At 46.2% G+C, this 25,120-nt stretch overlaps 1 protein-coding gene across 4 annotated transcripts; it reads left to right on the top strand.

Annotated features, from left to right (window-relative positions):
* Positions 1-3,106: 3,106 nt before the first annotated feature.
* Positions 3,107-24,601, top strand: LOC117434829 (SH3 and cysteine-rich domain-containing protein 2-like). Of its 4 annotated transcripts, none has more exons than XM_059003229.1 (11): positions 3,107-4,078; positions 11,623-11,908; positions 12,202-12,311; positions 13,536-13,617; positions 13,893-14,002; positions 14,402-14,474; positions 15,247-15,287; positions 15,392-15,480; positions 17,716-17,767; positions 21,590-21,727; positions 21,817-24,601. In XM_059003229.1, exons 1-11 carry the CDS (start codon positions 3,989-3,991, stop codon positions 21,913-21,915), a joined length of 1,170 nt encoding a protein of 389 aa, XP_058859212.1. In that variant the 5' UTR covers positions 3,107-3,988; the 3' UTR covers positions 21,916-24,601. The 4 variants fall into 4 exon arrangements, with proteins under 4 accessions (XP_058859212.1, XP_058859211.1, XP_034762679.2 ...); XM_059003228.1 differs by having other exon boundaries at positions 13,890-14,002; XM_034906788.2 differs by having other exon boundaries at positions 3,109-4,078; positions 12,202-12,299.
* The last annotated feature ends 519 nt before the right edge of the window (positions 24,602-25,120 follow it).

The following is a 25,120-nucleotide window of genomic DNA, read 5'->3' as shown; positions in this document are numbered from 1 at the left end:
CACCCCGCGCACACCCCATACACCCCACGCATACCCCATACACACCGCGCAGACCCCATACACCATGCACACCCCACATACCCCATGCACACCCGATACACCCCATACACCCCACGCATACCCCATACACACCGCGCACACACCGTGCACCCCAGACACCCCACGCACCCCCCATACACACCGCACATACCCCATACCCCATACCCCCCACGCATACCCCATACACCCCATACACCCCACACACACCACACACACACCGTGCACACCCCATACACACCGAGCACACACCGCGCAAACCCCATACATCCCACGCACACCCCATACACACCACACACACCGTGCACACCCCATGCACACCGCGCACACCCCATACACCCCACGCACACCCCATGCACACCACACACACCGTGCACACCCCATGCACACCGCGCACACCCCATACACCCCACGCACACCCCATGCACACCACACACACCGTGCACACCCCATACACACCGAGCACACACCGCGCAAACCCCATACATCCCACGCACACCCCATACACACCACACACACCGTGCACACCCCATGCACACCGCGCACACCCCATACACCCCACGCACACCCCATGCACACCGCGCACACCCAATACACACCCCATATACCCATGCACACCAGGCACACAGCATTTCAGAAAACATTCTAAGTGCACAGCATTGACGAACAATTCACACCTGAAGTGTTAAAGTTGCAGACCCGTCTCTGCACTTCCCTGTTTGCAGAGTGCGGTTTGCAGGCTGCAGCTTCACTGACAGCCTCATACACTAGAAGCAGCTTTAATTAGAGGCTCCCAGATTAGACCAACCCGCCCTCCCCCTCTTCTTCTCCTCCAACCCCTCCCCCTCTCTCTCCCTCTTCTCCCCCTCTCCCCCTCCCCTCCCCTCCTCCTTCCCCCTCTCCTTCTCCCTCTTCTCCCCTGCCCTTTTCCTCTCTCCCCCTCCCCCACCTCACACCGTGGGCGCTATGCGGTTGCATGTGACACAGGGGCTGCTCACACTGCAAGCTATAACAATATACGCAAATAATACAGAAATCTTAATCGGGATAACTGTCCTCATTCAAAATGATTTGGCATCTTTGCACGACTATGACGACAGCCATAGCAGAGCCGTCTGACTCTCCAGGCAGAGGTGTCCGTATGTAATGATAATATTATTAATAATAATAATAATAATGATGATGATATTAATAATAACCATGATCTCATCATCATCACAGCCGTCATGCTGATAATTATGTAATCCGCAGTCAGAGGCGCGGATATTACCGCTGGTACGTGTGCAATACTTTTATCAGCGGTGATTCATGTCCCTGTCAGTACCGGATCATTACTGCTCATCAAACCTGCCTGCTTTTATTTGCTGGAGAGCAACGCGGCGCCCCTCATCGGCAAAGCAGCAGAGTCCACGATAATTAGTTTAGGAACTAAAAATAATCTCGATTGTGTGCGAGAGCAATTTCTGTGATGTTTCAGCAGAACAATGCCGACCGATTTACAGCCTGAATTGCCGTTTTAATATTACACACACACACACACACACACACACACACACACACACACACACACACTCACACACACACACACACTCACACACACACACACACACACACACACACTCACACACACACACACACACACACACACACTCACACACACACACACACACACACACACACTCACACACACACACTCACACACACGCACACACACACACACACACTCACACACACACACACACACACACACACACACTCACACACACTCACACACACACACACTCACACACACACACACACACACACTCACACACACACACACTCACACACACACACACACACACACACAAACACACAAACACTCACACACACACACTCACACACACACATATATTAAACACCTATATATTTCAGAAGTAGCCTATATATGTAGAGTACTTTTTGTTTTTTTTATACTCAATAGTATTAAGATAAAATCTGTAAATAATATACACTAGTTAGCAAGTACAGACTATCAAATATAACAGCAAAAAATGAATATGCCAAATTAAAAGGGGCAATAGGCCTAATAATAATAATAATAATAATAATAATAATAATAATAATAATAATAATAATAATGTAAAAAAAATGTATTCTGTCACCAGAATTCAGAAGTATGAATTCACAGCAATTGCCCATGATTTTGTATTTGTTTTTTTGACAAAGCCTCGATAAAATTGCAAAATTAGCATTTCCAATGTTGCGTATAAGTACGCCGATGTCTATCATAGCGACTCTCCTCAGAAGTTCTAAGGCTGGTTGTGATATTTTGATTTATAACAAGGATAGGTATAAATATTAAGAAAGAGCTTTTTAATAAGATTTCAAAAGCGCTCCAAACCGGACATTTGCAAATATCGCGCAAAACCTGAATGACCTTCACGAGACGGGGGACAATATAAAACACATTACCCGAGGCAAAGAACTCGGGTTTCTTACTTATAAACAATCGCCATGGAGATTGTACAAGTACTACACAGCTTCCACCCAAACTCGCATGACCTTCTGTATGACAGCTAGGTATGTCACACACACACACACACACACACACACACTCACACACACACTGACACACACATACACACATACACACACACACACACACACACACACACTCACACACACACTGACACACACATACACACATACACACACACACACACACACACACACACACACACACTGACACACACACACACACACACACACACTCACACACAAACACACACTCACACTGACACACACACACACACACTCACACTCACACACACACTCACACACACACACACACACACACACACACACACACACACACACACACACACACACACTGACACACACACATACACACACACACACACACACACACACACATAACATAACTATTATCGAACTGCTAATAGGCACGTCAGCAATTTACCGTTAAGGTGGGCCGTTAATGTTTTAATGTGATATAGTCCAGAGATACAGTGCGCATCAATACACTGTTTAACCAGGATCGTTTTATACAAATCCCCGGCGTTCATTTACTCCAGTCCACCTTAAATCAACCAAACCAAAACATCTAACTAAAATAGTCCACCTTAAATCAACCAAACCAAAACATCTACCTGTGTTCCGAACACCGCCTCCCTGCTCTGACGTCCACCGGCTCAGCCAGTCACACGCGAGCCTTGCGTTATCAGAGGGACCGCCGCACCAATCACAGCGCGACGAGGCGTTCTACTTGCCTCAAACTTAGAGCGAAGGTATGCGTGCAGCTGCAGACTTACAGCTGAGAGACACCCGCGCGCGGCACCTGGACGGAATTCGGGGCGAAATTCAAATCGATCGCTCTTCCAATAACATAACTTGCACCAACCGCGTAATAAATACGAAATATTCTCAGAAATAAAAATTCGGTGTGAGCGAGGGACCATATTAATTAGAGCGCTAGCTGCCCTGTCTGGCTATATGTTCTTACTGTGAAAAAGGCAAGTGATGCTATTTTTATTGAATATGTTAAATATCTGTAACCAGCGGATACCGGCAGTGTCGAAACAGCAGAGTTAGTCGGGTCGCAATACATATTTAATTTTTGTTGTTTAGTTTAATTTTATAATTAAGTAAGTATCCGTGCTGTAGCTAGCTTTGGTGGAAAAAACAGTGTATGTATTTATAACGCACAAAAAACAACAACTGTACGTTTACTATACTTTTTATAGTAATATAAAAACTGTTGATTTTTTTATATATAATTGAGGTATCCTCAGATTTTGAGGGGAGCAATCAAAGCACAACACCAGAAAAGGAATAGTTATATCTTAAAAAAAGCACTACCGGCAGAACAAGAAACTGTGTCTGACGCATCAGGGGTCCTCGGTGCCTCGTTTACCTGGAGATCCACGCCCAGCCTGCCTGCTCTGAAGGGATGACGGAAAACAACGAGAAGGAAAATGAGCCTCAGAACCTGGCGGTCCAGCGCTCCCCGGGGACCGTGTCCATACAGCCCGTGTCCAAGGTAAGCGGGACTGCAAGCATGCTGGCTTCTGCACCTCAGCGCCCTCTCCGCGGGCGCTCGTTCGGAGTTTAGCAATGGGGGAGAGACAGGGGCTCGAGGGATGTTTTTTAAAAGGTATTTAGCATTGCACTGGGTGATACACTTCACATTAACACACTGAATGCAAGAACTCCGCGCCACTCCGCTATCTGCCTGTGTGCAAAGTTGACTTCTGTCCCTCTGTACCGCAATGTGGGGGGCGATGCATTCCTCTCTCAAACTAGATCGCTCTTGTAACAGTTTATTTGTTATATATAAAAAATATTGTAGTAGCAAATAGATTCTAATGTATTTTATATTGTGTGTGTGTGTGTATATATCTGTGTGTATGCTTGTGTGTATATATATGTGTGTGTGTGTGTGTGTGTGTGTGTGTGTGTGTGTGTGTGTGTGTAATGGTTTGTCTAAGCTCTACAGTATCAAGTATAATCGCAATTGAGTTCTCTAATAATTTGGATTCGCTGTTATTAGCAGGGGTGTCATTTGCTATGGGGCAGGGTAGCAGTTGCCCCCCTCCCTCCCCCCCCCCTTCCCCCTCCAGACACATAATATAATCACATATAAGATGGTCGAATTTTTCTTCACAAACCAATAGAATACCCAGGTATATTTATTTATACATGGGTTAAAATGAAAGTCAGCAGATATTTTAAAACGAGATTTAGGCTCAGGGCTGTGCTGTGTGTTTTCGGGTTTGCATTTGACCCTATTTTGATTTTTGATTCTTGTCGTTTCTTTTTTGCGGTTTTCTTTAAATGATATATATATATATATATATATATATATATATATATATATATATATATATATATATATATATATATATATATATACATTGATTAAATATGCATTTTATATTCGTCAATGTTATACATTAAAATAAATGGATTTATTTTTCTAACATATTTTTGTCGTATGTAAATGCTGGTATCCTTTGGCAAATGAATGGTTATTTTCGTGCATGAAAAGGGTCCAAACATACGCGCGTACAGCTAGTGGGGATGAGAGATGGAGAGATATTTTAGTTATTACACGCTATCCCGACATTAGACAGGCTGGTGTTGACAAATTTGCCAAGATGAAAGCGAGACGCTACTCCCTTATATTCAAATGTACTCGCGATGATCTGTGTAAACATCCTATTTAAAACGTTGCTACATATCTCTACTTCCGACATCCAAAGTGATGCTTATTTAGCAGTTTATGTTAATTGAGTTATGTGTTCTTACCCCCGGCTCTCTTTGTGAAGCCCGTGCAATACATTTTTTTCAGTGATCTGAAATGAGTAGTGTATACCCTAGCTGCTACTGTGTTAACTTAGCTTGACAGTTTATTAACGTTATTATTTATTTCTTAGCAGACGCCCTTATCCAGGGCGACTTACAATTGTTACAAGATAACACATTATTTTTTACATACAATTACCCATTTATACAGTTGGGTTTTTTACTGGAGCAATCTAGGTAAAGTACCTTGTTCAAGAGTACAGCAGTGTCCCCCACCTGGGATTGAACCCACGACCCTCCGGTCAAGAGTCCAGAGCCCTGACCACTACTCCACACATTTCATATGTTGATGCACGCGCGTCATGACAAGTAATACATATGTATTTGTTTATTGATTCATATTGTGTGTGGTGGCTGACTCCGTCCACACTTCGTCTAAGAGAACACTTCGCTTGCTTCCCGAGGGGTGTTCTCTTAGCCGGAGAGTACTGTGTTGCACATCTTGTATCATTTATTTTAAGATATCGCTGTCTCGTTGTAAACTGGCCCAGTTACTGCCTGTTTTTTTTCATGGTGCTATTTGGGACAGCGAATATTCAATGTTGACGTAACTTTACTCCCCCACCCCGCTGAATTTATCTGAAAGGACACCCCTGATTATTACTGAAAGTGGAGCTGAACCTCTCACTGTAATGCAGGTATATACCTTTCCGTCCGCATGCAACAAATCATATATTAGCACGCTTCTAACACGCAAACCGTCTGCAACAAAATCATGTAATAATGAATCTGGGGAATGTATTTAAACAAGTGTGTGTGCGTGCGTGTGTGCCTGCGTGCGTGTGTGTGCGTGCGTGTGTGTGCGTTTTTGTACGTTCACGTGCTATGTTGTGCTGTAGTCTTGGAGCTGCGCGGCGCGGTGCAGTCGCGACTCGTGTTGAATAGCGCTGATTTGATATGTTAGTACCCGCAGGACCACATCGGATTAGATACAGCGGCGGGGTCCTGTCTCTGCTGAGCAGGGTCAATTTTAACAGCAGCTGGTCGTTTTTTGGAATGTATCTATGGACAGATATGGCCAAAAGTTTTGCATTAACATGTAGAATTAATGAAAGTCGAATGAATAATGCTACGCTAACTTTGAATTACACACTGCTTTGTAGTTTTCCACATACTTCACGAAAAACTCACACAAATTAAAAGCAATTGTCGTTTTGAAATCTATGAAATACTGTCCTACTATTATGGCTTCCTGTAGACATTTGCAATATCATTTCCTAGTTTATCTAATTACATTATGGTAAATAAGATCTAAATGATGTTCATAGTTATTTTCTTTTAAGTATGTCTGAATCCTAAAATAAAATTCTAGGTGATGCAAAACTTTGGGCCACATCCAAATGTAATACAGAATGCTGAGATAGCTCCTTTCAATGACAGACAAGCAAGCAGATAGACAGAGAGAGAGGCAGGCAATGAGATTCACAGGAGGAGCACATCGCCCCCGAAGAGCTGCAGCCCCCCCCCAAATCCCAACTCCAACCCCAACCCCCACCCCAACCCCCAACCCCCAACCCGCACCCCAACCCCCAACCCCCACCCCCACCCCCAAACCCCCAAACCCAACCCCCAACCCCAACCCCCAACCCGCACCCCAAACCCCAACCCCCAACCCCCACCCCCAACCCCCAACCCCCAACCCCCAACCCCCAACTCCTACCCCCAACCCCCAACCCTCACCCCAACCCCCAACCCACACCCTAAACCCCAAACCCAAACCCCCAACCCTCACCCCAACCCCCAACCCGCACCCCAACCCCCAAACCCAAACCCCCAACCCCCAACCCCAACCCCCAACCCGCACCCCAAACCCCAAACCCAAACCCCCAACCCCCAACCCGCACCCCAAACCCCAACCCCCAACCCCACCACCACCCCCCAACCCCCAACTCCTACCCCCAACCCCCAACCCTCACCCCAACCCCCACCCTAAACCCAACCCCCAACCCCCAACCCCAACCCCCAACCCCAACCCCCAACCCTCACCCCAACCCCAACCCCCAACCCTCACCCCCACCCCAACCCCCAACCCAAACCCCCAACCCCCACCCCCAACCCCAACCCAAACCCCCAACCCTAACCCTAATTACATTTCATGAGAACAGGCTGTGATCTAGTTTAATGATCTAAATAAACAGGGTCTATAAATTACACTGGCTTTTGGGGGGGGGGGGGGGGGGGGGGTCATGTAACCTGGAGATTTTGCTACTGGAATGGGACTGCGTAGAACCTGCTCTGTTTAAAGGAGTGCCAAGCTCTCAAATCCATTGTCTTTTCTTTAATAACCTTTAATAATATTATCACTGACACCCTTAGAGAGCGCTGTGCAGCCCAGCCTAGTGTCTCTGCCACCTTTATTAGATTACATTGTTTTTAATGCGCTGATCACTCAACAGCTATGAGAAGGGCGTCTGAACCGCCTGTACTGTAAAAGGCCTTTGCATGTGACAACCCGTTGAAAGGGCTTAGCCCCTATAGCCCCTGTACCCCTTCCCCGTATTTCAGACTCTTTGGCACAACTGTAGGAAACTCGACTCCAGAAACTTAAATCCAAGAGGAAAAGCATTTAGGATAATCCACTCCACAGGCCGATGCAGACATTATCGGAACGTTTGTCAGCTCGGATTAGCAGACTTTAGAGCCAGCGCCAAGGACTGCAGTGGGAGATCTGGGGCCTGTAAGTTGTAATCACGCGCCGTTAAGACTGCCCGCTGGATTTTGCTTCTTGTGTAACAGCCTGCTCTGGCTGCACTGTGAGCTCACTAGTGTAGCTCCTGAGTGCAGTAATGCAGCAATGAAACGCTGCAGCCTGTCTGCACAGAACCTCCCTGCACTGCTGTGGCAGGCTTCCACCTCCACTAGGGGGCACCAGAGAGGTGTGTCAGAAGGAATACCTTGACAGGTGGATCTCTCTCTCTCTTTACTTGTCATTGAGTTTCATTTCGATTCCTTGTGATAACAGGAGCTTACAGTTATTTTAGTATTTTCAAAATGCAACACTGAGTGTTCAATAGCTATGGATGATGAACAAGTGTCACAAAGGCTCCTATTGACAGGACAACACCCCTGCCACTGGACTTAAAGTGGCATTTTAAAGATAGTGAGGTTTAGAATGAAGAGGTATAACAGCACGATTCAAGATGGTGCTATTGCATGGTGCTATTGCATAGCGCATTGCTCCTCCTGGTGGCTGGATCTTGCACTGCAGTCACGCTGTTGAGTTTTTCCGATGGCGTTTCTCTCCAGGGCGTTGTGTTCTGTTCTGTTCTCTGCAGTATTTTGAGAAGGCCGCGTGGGTCCCTGTGCTTTTTCTCTCTTGATCATCTGTTTTTGTGTTTGTGAATTTGTAATCGCCGCTGTCACTGTCATCTCTGAGAGGCTGGGGGCTCTTCTCAGAGCTGGCTGGCAGACTCGGAGTGACAGGGAGAGAGGGAGAGGCGAGACAAGCGCTCCTTTATATAACTCCCATCAAAAAACTGAATCCGGACAGCAGCAATAATCATTACTAACAGGAGCTGTTCACTTATTATCTTACACAATCGCTGCTATTAAATGAAAAAAACGTTGTTGTTTTTTTTTAATAACCCTCTGTAACGTCAAAGCGCTCACACGCAGTGTTCTGTGCACATGGTGACATCTGAACACAGGATAAGATATGTTGGTACTGTAACTTGCACGCGGTGGTGCTTTTGAATTCGTATTATGACTCTTGCGTGCAGTGGCTTTGTCATCGTGATACGCAATTCACGCTTCTTTTGCACCTTGCGTCTGAATAATAAATGGATCGTTGCTGATTTATTACTCACTGGCCTCTTGATTGGAGCTGTAGCTGTCAGGTTGCATTGAGTAAGCACGCAGTCACAGTACCACCCTATCCCTCCATTAGGGAATGTATAGAATGAAGCCTCGTCTCTCTCTCTCCTCTAATTCTCTGATCTCTCGTTCTGTGTTCTCTTTCCCTCCTTCTGATGTTTCTCTTTACGCCCACCTTCCTTTCTTCCCTCTCTCTCTATCTCTCTCTCTCTCTCTCTCTCTCTCTCTCTCTCTCTCTCTCTCTCTCTCTCGTATGTACCGCGCTGTCTGATGGTGTTTGACAGTCCTGCCTAACCTTACCTGAGGAGACACGACTTGTCAGATGAATAAGCCTGTCAAGTTATAAAAGCATGTCCTGATGTACCCTGGTAACAGCACAGTGAAGTGCAGTGAAACACAGTTGTTATGAAACTCATGAATGTAAAACCTGGACTGGCTCAAACTGAATGTGTCTCTTCTCCTCCTGCTCCCTTCTCAGAATGGCCTGGCTGCCGGAGACAGCTGTGTGTGTGTGTTCACGACTCTTGAACTGGCAGCAGTGTGGAGTAGTGGTTAGGGCTCTGGACTCTTGACCGGAGGGTCGTGGGTCCAATCCCAGGTGGGGGACACTGCTGCTATACCCTTGAGCAAGGTACTTTACCTAGATTGCTCCAGTAAAAACCCAACTGTATAAATGGGTAATTGCATGTAAAAATAATGTGTTAGCTTGTAGCAATTGTAAGTCGCCTTGGATAAGGGCGTCTGCTAAGAAATAAATAATAACTGGGGCCCCTGGGGAACAGCCCTTAGCAAAATTCACCGCTGTCATTTTGCAGTTTCCCCATGCTTACATTGTGTTAATTAGAGGCATGTTGAGCATTTGAGTGAATTTGTAGGTCAGAGGATTTAATGGGTGAGAGAGAGAGAGAGAGAGAGAGAGAGAGAGGGAGGAAGAAAGAAAGAGCGAGAAGGAAGGGGAATGAGCACTTGTGGGAGGGAGCCAGCTCCAGCCGATCTATGTTTTAAGAGTATATGATATTATTGGTCGAGCTGCTCCATCGTGACACAGACAGACAGAGACAGACCCGCGCACACTGACACGTCATTCATGGAAACAGAAAGGTCACACAGCAGTACCTGTGCTTCAAGTCGTGCGCAATGTGCTGTCAAGGCTGCGCTGTGAGTTGTGCTTTTAAGGAGGAGAGCGTCTTTTTAGTTCTGCTCAGCTTTAATATCAAACTAAAAGAGCAGAAATAATATTTTCCCTTTCTACTTCCCCCTCCCCTGTGGCTCAGCGAGGAATCATGAATTATTACCAAGCAAGGTTTGAAGCACTGTTCCTAAAAAGAGATGTGTGCGGACAGAATTTGAGAAAATGTCCCCACAAAGATAGTAACTCCTGGAAAACCGACCTTTGTGGGGACGTCCCCACTGTGTAAAACACGTTTCTAAGAACTAAAAAAAAAAAAAGAAAAGTGCCAAAATATTTCGTTTGTTGTCGACTTTCACCCTGTGTGGAGTTTCATCTGACTGGAGTTACAAATAGCAAATGAGAAGTCTCCACAAATATATAGCAATGCAAACGTGTGTGTGTGTGTGTGTGTGTGTCTCTGTCTCTGTGTGTGTGTGTGTGTGTGTGTGTCTGTGTCTGTGTGTGTGTGTGTGTCTGTGTCTCTGTGTGTGTGTGTGTGTGTGTGTGTGTGTGTGTGTGTGTGTGTGTGTGTGTGTGTGTGTGTGTGTGTGTGTGTGTCTCTGTGTGTGTGTGTCTCTATGCTACCAGGATCATGTACATTTGTAACTGTTTGATCTTTTTCTGCTTTTATTTTGTCTTATTGTTTGTATGATGAAGTGTTGCGTCCCGTTTTGAATGATTTGTCTCTTTTTACCGTTGATTTTATAATGTGGTTATTTCATGCCGGGACCCCCTTGTGAATGAGATGCTTATCTCAAGGGTTCTGTCCTGATTAGATCAAATAGATTTGAAATTTGATGCCACCCTGTCCAGTTCTCATCTCTCCTGCAGGAGTGCTGTACAGTAATGTACACAACCGCCAAGAATTAAAGCACACAGAAGCATGGAACCGACTGTCTTGTGAATCGGAATATCTTGTGAACCAGGAGACCCTCCACAGCTGTAAAAGCACACAGCCACACTGTGATGCACTGTCTTAAACTCTATTCAGTTGTATTATATGATGTCTTTCTGTCTGTAGCTTTAGGTTATGTCTGCATCCGTGAGGGGTGAGTGGGGGGGGGGGGGAGAGACGAGCTCTTATTCTTCTTAAATAGAATTGTTAAATGAAAAAGGATTCGCACTAGAAGAAGGGATCAGTGCAGCCATGTGCTTCTGCTGACTGTAAGATGAGTGATGATTGAACCCTGTCCTGCTCTCTCTCTCTCTCTCTCTCTCTCTCTCTCTCTCCCTAGTTGCAGAGGCTGAAGCGCTCGCTCTCCTTCAAGACCATGATCCGCAGTCGAAGCGTCGAGAACTTCTTCCAGCGTTCCAACAGCGAGATCCGTCTCCCCGGCGACCTCATCACGGCCCCGCCCCCTCCCCCTTCCCCGCCCCCGGCTCCCAGCCCCGCCTCCAGCCCTAACACCGCCCTCACCTCTAAGCCCCCCACTCAGCTCCGCCCCCTCCGTACTCACTGCTTCCAGGAGCACGTGTTCCGAAAGCCCACCCACTGCCAGCTCTGCAACCACATGATCGTGGGTGAGTCTCCTATCAGTTAACATGCACAGCGGACCCTGTCTCTATATCAGTTAACATGCACAGCGGACCCTGTCTCTATATCAGTTAACATGCACAGCGGACCCTGTCTCTATATCAGTTAACATGCACAGCGGACCCTGTCTCTATATCAGTTAACATACACAGCTGACCCTGTCTCTATATCAGTTAACATGCACAGCTGACCCTATATCATTTGAGCCTTTGAATGAAGTTGTGTCCTGTGCCGTGCTGTGCTGTGCTCTGATTGGTTTGTCGTTTTCGTTTTGTTGCAGGGAACTCCAAGCAGGGGCTGCGCTGTAAAGCCTGCAAGCTTGGCGCTCACTTGTGGTGTTCATCGGAACTGTCACAGCAGCAGTGCAATGGCAAGGCGGTGAGAGAGGGGGTGAGGGGTCCTGTACTGATATGAACTGAGTCGGGATAGTTACAGACAGACATACACAGTTAGAGACGCACAGACAAAGACACACATACACACAGTTACAGAGAAACACAGAGCTCTCCCCAGCTGTTTCAGCGCCATTCAAATGATGTTTCTGTACAGCTCTAGACACATGAATACAGAACCATGTATGACTCTTTGTGGATATACAGGAGAGATCTGACGTTCAGACATGTAGCTGCTCGGCACTAACTGATAAATATCAGGAGATCAATTCAGCTGTCATTCAGCACTGAGCAACGGTTAGAAAAATAGGAAAAAAGTTCTTATGATGATGTATTACGATAGTAATCCAAAAATCATCAATATACTATACCATACTGCCACGCCGGTCTCTACAGGGAGAGGTTATGTTTTCCAGTACGACTGAATGAGAGATAGCTGACTCCTTGAATAACCAGACACACGCATTCGCTTCTCTTATCCCCATCGCTGCTTCTTTCAGAGCACACAGAAGTAATAATAGTAATACAGTGAACCAGATGGCTGCAGATTCTGAGTTTCAGCCCAGATGGATTCATCAATGCTGTTGTGAGCAGGTGAAGCTGATACTCTGAAATCTCAGTATAATCTCGGGTCATTTTACCTCTAATGGAGCACTAAGGTTACAATGTTAGATGCATGTTGTGATATGCAGGGTACATTACAATGCACGCATCAACCCCGATTTGTCTTTTTCTTTGTAAGATGGGTGATAAGTAGGTTGGCTGCTCTTTTATAGTTTATTATTCAGTGGCTCACAAAATTTCATAATAAAATCCCTCCCCTTTCAGTGAAGAACAGGGCTCGACTGGTAGAAACACGTCGCTCTGACATAGAATTTTATTCCGAATTATCATTATTCGCAATTTTTTTTTTCAAGAAAGCAAAACTACAGTAAATAAATGTACCTAATAAACGTACCTAATGAAGTCACCAAATCAGAACTAAACGAGTCCGACGTTTCTTTTAGGAGCTTGTCACTGGTCTAAAGACGTTCATTATTTATTGAATTGTTTGCTTATGTCGGTGTGGAGTATGCAGCTTTGAGACTCCAAGCCCAGTGACGATTACTGACAGACTGATGTGTTGAAAATGAAACTCAAATGAGGCACTGCAGGGGAGGGGTGTGTTCATAGCAACTCTCCCTCTCTCTCTCTCTCTCCCTCCCTCTCCCCCCTCTCTCAGTCGGGGGCATTCAAGCGGAATTTCAGCTCCCCCCTCCTGGTGAATGACCAGCTGTGTGTGGTGAAGGAGACCCCTCCCCCTGGTGAGTACCCTATGACTTCAGTGCTGAAGCTGTAGTGAACCCCAGCGTTAAGTACGAGTGAAAAGGTGCACTAATTTCACAATACGTCTGTGTGTGTGTGTGTGTGTGTATTTGTGCGTGTCTCTGTGTGTGTGTACGTGTCTCTGCCTCTGCGTGTGTTTGTGTGTGCGTCTCTCTGTCTGTGTCTCTGTGTGTTTGTGTGTGTGTGTGTGTGTGTGTGTGTGTGTCTCTGTCTCTGTGTGTGTGTGTGTGTGTGTGTGTGTGTGTTTCAGCAGGGAAGGCCCGTGTGGACCCTGTGTACGAAACTCTGCGCTACGGGACCTCCCTTGCTCAGCTGGAACGCTCCAGCTTCGGCAGCGTCTCTGAGTCCCCTACCAGGAGCCTGGTAGGAACCCTGCATCCTGCACCCTTAACTCTGAACCCTGAACCCATACAGCACCCTGCACCCTGCACCCTGAACCCATACAGCACCCTGCACCCTGAACTCTGAACCCTGAACCCATACAGCACCCTGCACCCTGAACCCGTACAGCACCCTGCACCCTGAACTCTGAACCCTGAACCCATACAGCACCCTGCCCCCTGCACCCTGCACCCTGAACCCATACAGCACCCTGCCCCCTGCCCCAGACAGACAGCTATTATACTGCCCAGTACAGCCATGAGAATCAGACAGGACGCCTGCAGTGCTTTTGTGGTCTCTTTATTTTAGTATTTTATTGTTGAATCTTGATTGACATGTGTCACTTCCTGCTGCTGACTGTACGTGTCACTTCCTGTGCAGAATGAGCGGGATGAGGGCGGAGAGGACGGGGAGGAGAGCCTGCGGAGCGGAGAGGAGGAGATGGGCAGCCAGGGTGAGAGAAACACCAAATACTGTCACTGTCACTGCACCCTGCACCCTGCACCTTACACCCTGCAAACTGCACCCTACACACAGAATACTGCACCCTGCACCCTGCACCCTGCACCTTACACACTGCAAACTGCACCCTACACAAAATACTGCACCCTGCACCCTGCACCTTACACACTGCAAACTGCACCCTACACACAGAATACTGCACCCTGCACCCTGCACCCTGCACATTGCAAACTGCACCCTACACACAGAATACTGCACCCTGCACCCTGCACCCTGCACATTGCCAGGCTGAGAGAGAGAGGCAGCATCATTACATACTGCGCTACACACTGAGACACTGCGCTTGCTTGTTCTTGCAGAGGGAGGGGGGTCGTAGGCACAGAGCAGTGCTGGTTTAATAGAAAAGCAGGCAGGTGCGCAGATGTTATTTTTGCTGTGGTAAGCTCCTCACAGAGAGAGAGATAGAGGGAGCGATTCATCTTGCCAGCGCCGATGATACCATGGCTCAGAGCATTGCTACCAATTCAAAGCCAAGGAATAACAGGCAAGCAAGCCTTCAGGAACGCACCCGCTGACAGACTGAGCATCGCAAGAGCATCATTATTCTTTTATTCTTGAAGAAGACTAGAGAGCTAGCCATTCCCACCGCCATGTCCCACCCTCTCCCGTCAAGTTGCTGTTCCACTCGTGTCTTTCTCCCACCCTCAATCTCACTCGTTCTCTCTCTCTCTCTCTCTCTCTCTCTCTCTCTCTCTCTTGAACAGAAAGCGAGAAGGCTGTGTCGGAGGACAGAGTCAGCTTGAAGGTAAAGTCTATATTATTATTATTATTATTATTATTATTATTATTATTATTATTATTATTATTTTATAATAATAAGATATTATTTAATACTCCCCCCCCCCCCAGACCCCCTGCAGACTCGAGGGGCCCCCAAAGCACTCCTACGTGGCGCTCTACAAATTCCTCCCTCAAGAAGTGAACGACCTGGAGCTGCAGTGAGTAGAGATGCGCTGACACACGCACACACACACACACACACACACACGCACACACACACACACACACACACACACAGAGACACACACACACACACACACACACACACTCACACACACACACACACTGACACACACAGAGACACACACACAGACACACAGACACACACACACACTGACACGCACTCACACACACACACACACACACACAGACACACACGCACACACACACTCACACACACACACACACACTGACACACACACTCACACACACACAGACACACACTCACACACACACCCCCACACACCCCCACACACACACACTGACACACACACACTGACACACACACACACACACACACACTGACACACACACACTGACACACACACACACACACACACACTGACACACGCACACACACACTGACACGCACACACACACTGACACACTGACACGTACGCACACACACACACACACACAGAGACACACACACACACACACTCACACACACACACAAATTCAGATTTTTCACATTTTTTTCAAATTCAAAGGTGCTGTATTTGCATAACTAACATCAGCAGTGTTGCCAAAGCAAATACAGTACATAGGATATGATGCAACATATCATACAATGAAAAAAAAAAGTTTTTCACAATGAGATGAAAATAAAAGTCTGGAAATATACAGATTAAATAAATAAACAAATAAAGCAATAATATGTTCATGGTAATTTAAATGGTAAAGAAAATAATATTTACAGTCACAGTAATTATTAATATCAATAATAACAACTGCAGTGAGCTTTATAATAGTAATTTTTTGTGTCTACCTTTTTCTATGGCCAGGCTGTGGTCACTGAGCCTGTCCTTGGTCAGGATCTGTCTCTGCCTTGTGTCTCTGACAGCGAAGACATACTCTGCGAGGGTGTAGTTTCTGTTTCGGGCTCGATAGCAATCCAGTTTGTTTTGGGGATTTAGTTTCATTGTCCCAATGTTCCAGATAAGATGTTTGTTTTGTTTTATAATTTGCTTGACTCTGATTGGCAGCTGGTTAGCAGTGCTGATCTGAAGCTGGTTAGTGTTAGTGGAGGTTAGGGCAGTGAGCTTCAGAGCTAGCTGGCTGAGGGGACTCTTTTCTGGGCTGAGCTCTTGGGTTTGCAGGGCTTTGTACTGTAGTGAGTCTGGGGGGCTTGTGCGGAGATGCATCCAGAATTGGAGTGCTCTTTTTTGGATGTGGATGAGCAGTGGGTAATGACCTAATTCAGCCCTGCATGCATGACTAGATGTTTTCCTCTGTACTTGTAATATATTTTTGCAGAATTCTGCATGCAGGGTTTCTGCAGGATGCTTGTTCCATTTTGTGTAGTTCTGCTGGCTGAGCGGACCTCATACCTCACTTCCATACAGCGCAATGGGCTGGATGACGCTGTCAAAAATGTTGGACCAGATTCTAATGGGTATATTTATTTTATATAGCCTTCTTTTGATGGCATAGAAAGCTTTGCAAGCTTTTTCTTTTAATGCATTCACTGTCGGGCCAAAGCTCCCTGAGGCATTGCTCGTAGTCCGAGGTAATTGTAATTCAGTGTGTGTTCTAGGGCGGTGTTGCCAGAGTAAAGTGGTATCTGTTTTCATGAGATCTGGCCTTTTTTTGGAAGATCATGATTTAGTTTTTTTTCAAATTCACTGCCAGCGCCCAGGTCTGACAGAACTGCTCCAGCAGTGCCAGGCTCCACTGCAGCCCCTGTTCAGTGGGCGACAGCAGGACCAGGTCGTCTGCACAGAGCAGGAATTTAACTTCCATGTATAGAGAGGCCAGGAGACTGTTCCAACCTCACCGCTAACTCACTGATGTAACTATTGAGCAGCGCTGGACTCTGTCTCACTCCACGCCTCTGTGAGAAGAACTCTGTTCTTTTGTTGTTAATTTTTATTCCGCACTTGTTTTCTGAATAAATTGATTTAATTATATCCTAAACTTTACCCCCTATTCTGCTTTGGAGAATTTTATAATATAAACCCTCGTGCCAAATAGAATCAAATGCTTTTTTGAAATCAATGAAGCATGCAAACATGTTGCCCTTACACTCTCACACACACACTACAGACTCACTCACACACACTCTCACACACTCACACACTCACACACACACACACACACACACACACAGACGGACAGACTCACACCACACAGACTCACCTCTCCCCTCCTCTCTCTCTCCCTCTCTTTCTCAGGCCAGGTGACAGGGTGCAGGTGACAGACGACTCCAATGAAGACTGGTGGAAGGTGGGTGCTGAACTGTGATTGTCGGGATCGTTACGGGGGTGGGTGGGGGTCACACAGGGTCCCGCTAGGGTTCCCACCTCTGACTTACAAAAAACCGGGACACCAGAGTAATTTTGTACAAAAATAAATAAATAAATAAATGAATGAATAGATCATACACTTTGACATTGAATGTCCCGGGAAGTCTTACAGATTTCCCAGGACAGCAGCCTCAAAAAGAGAACAATCCAGGCAAAACCAGAACAGGTGGCAAGCCCAGGTCACGCACGCACATGCACGGACGAGACTTATCTCTGTGTATACATTTAAAATGAATAAAAATAATAATATTTTAATATGCTTTACCATACCTCTCTGTGCTTTACCATGCTTGCCTTTGCTTTACCAGACCTCTCTGTGCTTTACAATGCTTCCCTATGCTTTACCATACCTCTCTGTGCTTTACAATGCTTCCCTATGCTTTACCAGACCTCTCTGTGCTTTACAATGCTTCCCTATGCTTTACCATACCTCTCTGTGCTTTACAATGCTTCCCTATGCTTTACCAGACCTCTCTGTGCTTTACAATGCTTCCCTATGCTTTACCAGACCTCTCTGTGCTTTACAATGCTTGCCTATGCTTTACCATACCTCTCTGTGCTTTACCATGCTTGCCTTTGCTTTACCAGACCTCTCTGTGCTTTACAATGCTTCCCTATGCTTTACCAGACCTCTCTGTGCTTTACAATGCTTGCCTATGCTTTACCAGACCTCTCTGTGCTTTACCATGTTTGCCTATGCTTTACCATACCTCTCTGTGCTTTACAATGCTTCCCTATGCTTTACCAGACCTCTCTGTGCTTTACAATGCTTGCCTATGCTTTACCAGACCTCTCTGTGCTTTACCATGTTTGCCTATGCTTTACCATGCTTTCTCTGTTCTTTATTATACTTTGCTGTGCTTTTACTGCGGGAAACTTATCTCAGGGAGTGTCTCTGAGATTTGAACCTGGGTTTCGTGGTCACTTGAGCACCACTCAGCCCCCTTCCACTCCACAGAACACTTCATTAACAACAAAAAAAAATCCATCTCTTGTGAAAGGTGCTGAGCAGCACATCATAATGGATTCAAGAAACTCCTTGACCTGGAGTGACATTTAATAAAAGTTTAATGAGGTTTAGTCATTCAGGTTTATAATGGAATCGTTGCAAACTGCTCACTGCAGAAAGGTTGAGTGACAGGCATAGAGTGAGGCACGCACACACTGACAGGCATACAGTGAGTCACACGCACTGAGCACGCACACTGCATCCACACGCACTGAGCACGCACACTGCATCCACATGCACTGAGCACGCACACTGCATCCACATGCACTGAGCACGCACACTGCATCCACACACACTGAGCACGCACACTGCATCCACACACACTGAGCACGCACACTACATCCACACACACTGAGCACGCACACTGCATCCACACACACTGAGACAAGCATACAGTGAGTCACACACACTGAGCACGCACACTGCATCCACACACACTGAGCACGCACACTGCATCCACATACACTGAGCACGCACACTGCATCCACACACACTGAGCACGCACACTGCATCCACATACACTGAGACAGGCATACAGTGAGTCACACACACACTGAGTCACACACAATGAGTCACACACACACTGAGACACACACACATACACACTGAGACACACACAGACGGAGTCATACATACACACTGAGACACACACACACTGAGACACACACACTGAGTCACACACACACTGAGTCACACACACACTGAGACACACACACTGAGTCACACACACACTGAGTCACACACACACACACACACACTGAGACAGACACACTGAGCATTTCATTTTTAGTGCTCCACCTTCCCATTATACAGTTGAACGTTTCATTTTCTGTGTCTGTGCTAGACAGTCAGTGTGCCCCTTTCTTTCCTTTAGGCTATACAGGGTGATTTATAATTTGCGCAACTTTGATTGTTTTGCATTGTTTTCAATTCTGCTTACATTATTGCAAGCCTGTGTGTGTGTGTGCAGCTCAGTCTGTGTGTGTCTCACTGTATAGTGTTAGTGTGTGTGTGTGTCAGTGTGTGTGTCTCAGTGTTAGTGTGTGTGTGTGTGTGTGTGTCTCACTGTATAGTTTATAGTGTGTGTGTGTGTCAGTGTATAGTGTTAGTGTGTGTGTATGTGTGTGTGTCTCAGTGTATAGTGTGTGTGTGTGTGTGTGTCTCAGTGTATAGTGTTAGTGTGTATGTGTGTGTGTGTGTGTGTCTCAGTGTATAGTGTGTGTGTGTGTGAGTAACGCAGTGTATGGCAGTGAGTAATGAGGCTGGCAGTGCTGAGTCTCAGCGCTCCCTCAGCAATGTTTCTGCTCACACAGGTGCTCCTGACTCAGGTACAGCAGAGCGGCTTTAACCCCTTCAGTGCTGGAGAGGAGTAGGAGTATAACACAGTATAACACAGCAGCGATCCCTCTCCCAGTTCAGATCTCAGCCTCCACACACAAATAAACCAATCACACAAAAGCACAGCTCCTCCCCTCCAAGCTCTCCCCCAATCAGAACCGCTTCACCTGCAGTGTTCTCGTCCATAACTATAAAACACCCAACAGCACGGAATCCAGAGGATGAGGAACATGTGGACTAGAAGTCTTTCTCGATGTCTTCCTGTGTGCATACGTGCTTGTCCCGTGTTAAACATGTGCTGACTGTGTTGAGCCCGTGTGAACTCTGTTGTGTTGAGCCTGTGTGAATATTGCGTTGCTCCCGTGTGAATGTTGTGTTGATCCTGTGTGAATATTGCGTTGCTCCCGTGTGAATGTTGTGTTGATCCCGTGTGAATATTGCGTTGCGCCCGTGTGAATGTTGTGTTGATCCCGTGTGAATGTTGTGTTGATCCTGTGTGAATATTGCGTTGCGCCCGTGTGAATGTTGCATTGCTCCCGTGTGAATGTTGTGTTGATCCTGTGTGAATATTGCGTTGCTCCCGTGTGAATGTTGTGTTGATCCTGTGTGAATATTGCGTTGCTCCCGTGTGAATGTTGTGTTGATCCTGTGTGAATATTGCGTTGCTCCCGTGTGAATGTTGTGTTGATCCCGTGTGAATATTGCGTTGCGCCCGTGTGAATGTTGCGTTGCTCCCGTGTGAATATTGCGTTGCGCCCGCGTGAATGTTGTGTTGATCCCGTGTGAATATTGCGTTGCGCCCGTGTGAATGTTGCATTGCTCCCGTGTTAATGTTGTGTTGCTCCCGTGTGAATGTTGCGTTGCTCCCGTGTGAATATTGCGTTGCGCCCGCGTGAATGTTGTGTTGATCCCGTGTGAATATTGCGTTGCGCCCGTGTGAATGTTGTGTTGATCCCGTGTGAATGTTGCGTTGCTCCCGTGTGAATATTGCGTTGCGCCCGTGTGAATGTTGCATTGCTCCCGTGTGAATGTTGTGTTGATCCTGTGTGAATATTGCGTTGCTCCCGTGTGAATGTTGTGTTGATCCCGTGTGAATGTTGTGTTGATCCTGTGTGAATATTGCGTTGCGCCCGTGTGAATGTTGCATTGCTCCCGTGTGAATGTTGTGTTGATCCCGTGTGAATATTGCGTTGCTCCCGTGTGAATGTTGTGTTGATCCCGTGTGAATATTGCGTTGCGCCCGTGTGAATGTTGCGTTGCTCCTGTGTGAATATTGCGTTGCGCCCGTGTGAATGTTGTGTTGATCCCGTGTGAATATTGCGTTGCGCCCGTGTGAATGTTGTGTTGATCCCATGCTGTGCTGGCTCTGTTTTGACTGCTGGTTTGTCTCCGCAGGGTAAGAGCGCGGACAAGGTTGGCTTCTTCCCAGCAAACTTTGTCCAGAGAGTGCGGCCGGGTGAGAGGGTGTGGAGAGCCAGCAACTCCTACCAGGGCAGGAGGGAGCTGGGACAGATGAGTGTGAAAGAGTGCCAGGTGAGGGGAAGGGAGTTTGTGGGTGGGGGGTGATGCTTGGCTAGCCTGTCTGTGTATCTCTACCCCACTCTGTCTCCACTCCTTCTCAGATCTGCGTTGGGAAAGGTGAGGACAGGGAAGGCTTTCTGAAGGTGAGCAGTGGTAAGAAGAGGGGTCTGGTACCCACAGACTCGCTGGAGGAGATCTGAGCCGCACCCAGCCTTCACTGTGCACTCCCCCGGCACCCCACACTGGAGCTGTGAAAGAGGAGCGGGGGCTGAACCCCCAAACTGACCAGCACCCCAACACCGGAGCCGGGGGACCACCTCGATTTCAATGAGCTGCACAGTAACATCACAGCATCACTTGAACCTTTCTATCACACCACCCCAGGCGGGCTTTGGGGCTGTGTACTGGTTCATACTGGTGTCTACTGGGATGCACTGGGATCTACAACTGGACACGAGCTCCCAGTCCACTCTGCTTCCGCTCGGTTTTGTTTTGGGGATCGGGAGGCATGTTCAGGTCCTGTCGGGTCTCTGGTCGGCACTGCTCATCGTTTGTTTTCCTTCCAGGAGGTTTTAACTGGTCTTCAGGTCTCCAGACTGGGGTTGTGTGGCCCCTGGAATATTGTTCGAAACACAGCCTGGGCACCTCCCCCTCTCTCCTCTACTCTGCACCCTGCAGATCACACTTTACAGACAAGCCCTACGGACAACTTGCACCACGCTTCCTTTCCTTTTTCATTTGCACAAGGGAAATAAATCTGTTCCCTCTCTCCTCATTGCGGCAATCGATCAGGGCAGAGTACTTTATGACCCTTACAAAACTAAAGTGTAATAAAGCATGCATAGCTAAGCATTGTAAAGCACAGAGAGGTATGGTAAAGCATAGGGAAGCATTGTAAAGCACAGAGAGGGATGGTAAAGCATAGGCAAGCATTGTACAGCACAGAGAGGTCTGGTAAAGCATAGGGAAGCATTGTGAAGCACAGAGAGGTATGGTAAAGCATAGGGAAGCATTGTAAAGCACAGAGAGGGATGGTAAAGCATAGGCAAGCATTGTACAGCACAGAGAGGGATGGTAAAGCATAGGGAAGCATTGTAAAGCACAGCGAGGTATGGTAAAGCATAGGCAAGCATTGTAAAGCACAGAGAGGTATGGTAAAGCATAGGGAAGCATTGTAAAGCACAGAGAGGTATGGTAAAGCATATTAAAAAACAGACCAACCATGGTAGAAGCACAGTATAACCAACAGGGTGAAAACTGCAAAATGACGGCAAATAAATGTACCGCAGTAAACTTTTAGAAGGGAAGTCGTTTTTAATGCTGTGTTTGCATGTCAGTGTGGTTGCTGTGGCTGTGCAGGAGAGTTTGCAAACTCAATGGCTCTGCTTGTTCCTTGTTGAACGCATCACACGCCTGTCTGAGTGTCATTTGGAGGGGAGGAATCAGGAGCATGTGGATTTTAAGACGCTGATATTCAGAGGGGAGAGGGGAGAGGGGAGGGGGGTAGCTCGATCTCCAGTTTGGTCTCTGTGTCTCTCTGTCCTTCACCAGGGAGAATTTATTTAAACACACAGAGTCTTTCTTAGGGATGTTAATAGTTTATAGCTTAATATTTTCCTAAACGTATCACTGTCACAGATATGCATGATATATATAGAGAGTTCAGCTGTAGTGTTTAGACAGTAGGACGCGTGCAATGTGAGGTTATTCATTCAGTTAATAGGGGTATGTTTTGATTTCGCAGCGCGTCAGAGAAAGCTACGGCCGCTTAATGGAGGGCTGATCCAGCTTTTATTTTGGGGGGGGGGGGGGGGCAAGTTACTAAAAATTCCCATTACGTTTAAACGTTTAAACTTGTTTAAATGCTACATTTTAAATGAACATGCCTGCTCTTTTTACCTTTCCTAATAATAGTTGTACTGTATGTATCGATAGCTATATAGTTAGTTAGTGAATTAAAACGAATACATATCGTAAATGGAGGCTGCATGAAAGGCTGAAGGCTGTGTATCTAGCCGCGTAGTTGCTAGATAGTTCACAGGTAGATTCTTCACATGTCACTTTTTTATTTTTTAACAGCGTTGACTCTGCAGTTGGTTGATTGGTTTCGATCGCGTTGATTTGAAGACGCTGAGAAACGTCTAGCAGTAGAAACGCCATTCAGCTCATTCGTTTTTCTTTGTATTTCTAAATGTTGAACGGGCAGATGTGGGGGCGAGGGGTTTGAGTGACTGAGAGTGGATTCTGCAGGGCAGGGAGAGGATTGTGGCGGCTGGGATCTGAATTTGGTTAAGGACCAGTGAGACATCATTTCTAAGTTGCTATAGAAACCCGTTTTGTTGCGGTGTTCTGCCCCTGAGTCGCTGCTCTTGTTGCCCTGCGCAGTGTCGTCCTGAATTCAGACCGTAAGGGAAACCAGTGAGGTCTTTGTCGATTTGCATTTGTTGTAAAGTGTTTTAAGTTGAGATGTTAGAGGGCTGTGTGTGTGTCTTTTGTGGACCTTGTTTAATAACTGAAGGCTGGTGAATAACGCTTGGGTCCACGTCTTATGAAAAGGATTACGGGAGTTCACTCTCTTTCTCCCCCTCCCACTCAGTATTTTTTTTTTTTTTTTTTTGAGGATCCCGGTTTGCTAAAAATATATGACTCTTCTTGTTAACTGGCAGTCAGGTATGCTGCCTCTTCCGCAATAAGGCAATAATTACAGTTTGGTGAGTTCACCTTTTTCTTCTGCCAATAATGAAAAAATAATTCTGTAAAAAAAAACAACAACATATAAATCTAAATATATATAAAGCAGAAAAAAATATCTGCATATGCATGAAAACAATTGATGATTCTGAGAGACAAACTTTCCAGCCAGCGTTAATAAAGTCCCTAGTTATATGCCTTGTGATGTGGTGTGTTTTGTTTCTTTTTCACTCATATAACGCCTTTAGCCCTCAAAGATCTGAACTGAGCAGATACGATTTTAATAATAAGGTTTAAAATAATTAAGAAACATTTTAGCTGTTAGTCAAGCTATTTAAAAGAAATTCATAACCTTTAGAAATGCTTTTTCAAAGAGATGTAAAGATTTAAAAACAGGGACAGACTGCCTGCCTGAACACTGGTGGTAAAGAAAGGACGATGTATAAATTCTATGGTAAAACTATAAGGGCTCCCTCTTCAATGGGAAGTCTCAACCTCCTGCAACTGTGTGAAGCTGGGATGAGGTATCTGTTGTCAATATACATGTACAATGAAAAACCAAACATATACCAATTATGAGCAAGGCACCTTTTTATTAAAGTGACTTCAAATGCCAGCTTTTGTTGTTGATTTATTTTTTCATTTATTTTTGATTTACAGAGTCTAGGGAGTGTGAACTATGCATCAGCTGCAGAGTCACTTACAACTACGTCT

This window comes from Acipenser ruthenus, chromosome 28, assembly GCF_902713425.1.
Source record: "Acipenser ruthenus chromosome 28, fAciRut3.2 maternal haplotype, whole genome shotgun sequence".
In the NCBI taxonomy this organism is placed as follows: Eukaryota; Metazoa; Chordata; class Actinopteri; order Acipenseriformes; family Acipenseridae; genus Acipenser; species Acipenser ruthenus.
The sequence above is the reverse complement of the archived record's forward strand: the minus strand, read 5'-3'. Positions and strand labels throughout refer to the sequence as shown.

Excerpts from the sequence above, each read along its gene's own strand:
- LOC117434829 (XM_059003228.1), top strand. The coding sequence starts at position 3,989 with ATGACGGAAAACAACGAGAAGGAAAATGAGCCTCAGAACCTGGCGGTC. Across the intron at positions 13,618-13,889 it reads GAAGGAGACCCCTCCCCCTG|CAGGGAAGGCCCGTGTGGAC; the intron begins GTGAGTACCCTA and ends TGTGTGTTTCAG. Across the intron at positions 17,768-21,589 it reads CCAATGAAGACTGGTGGAAG|GGTAAGAGCGCGGACAAGGT; the intron begins GTGGGTGCTGAA and ends TTGTCTCCGCAG.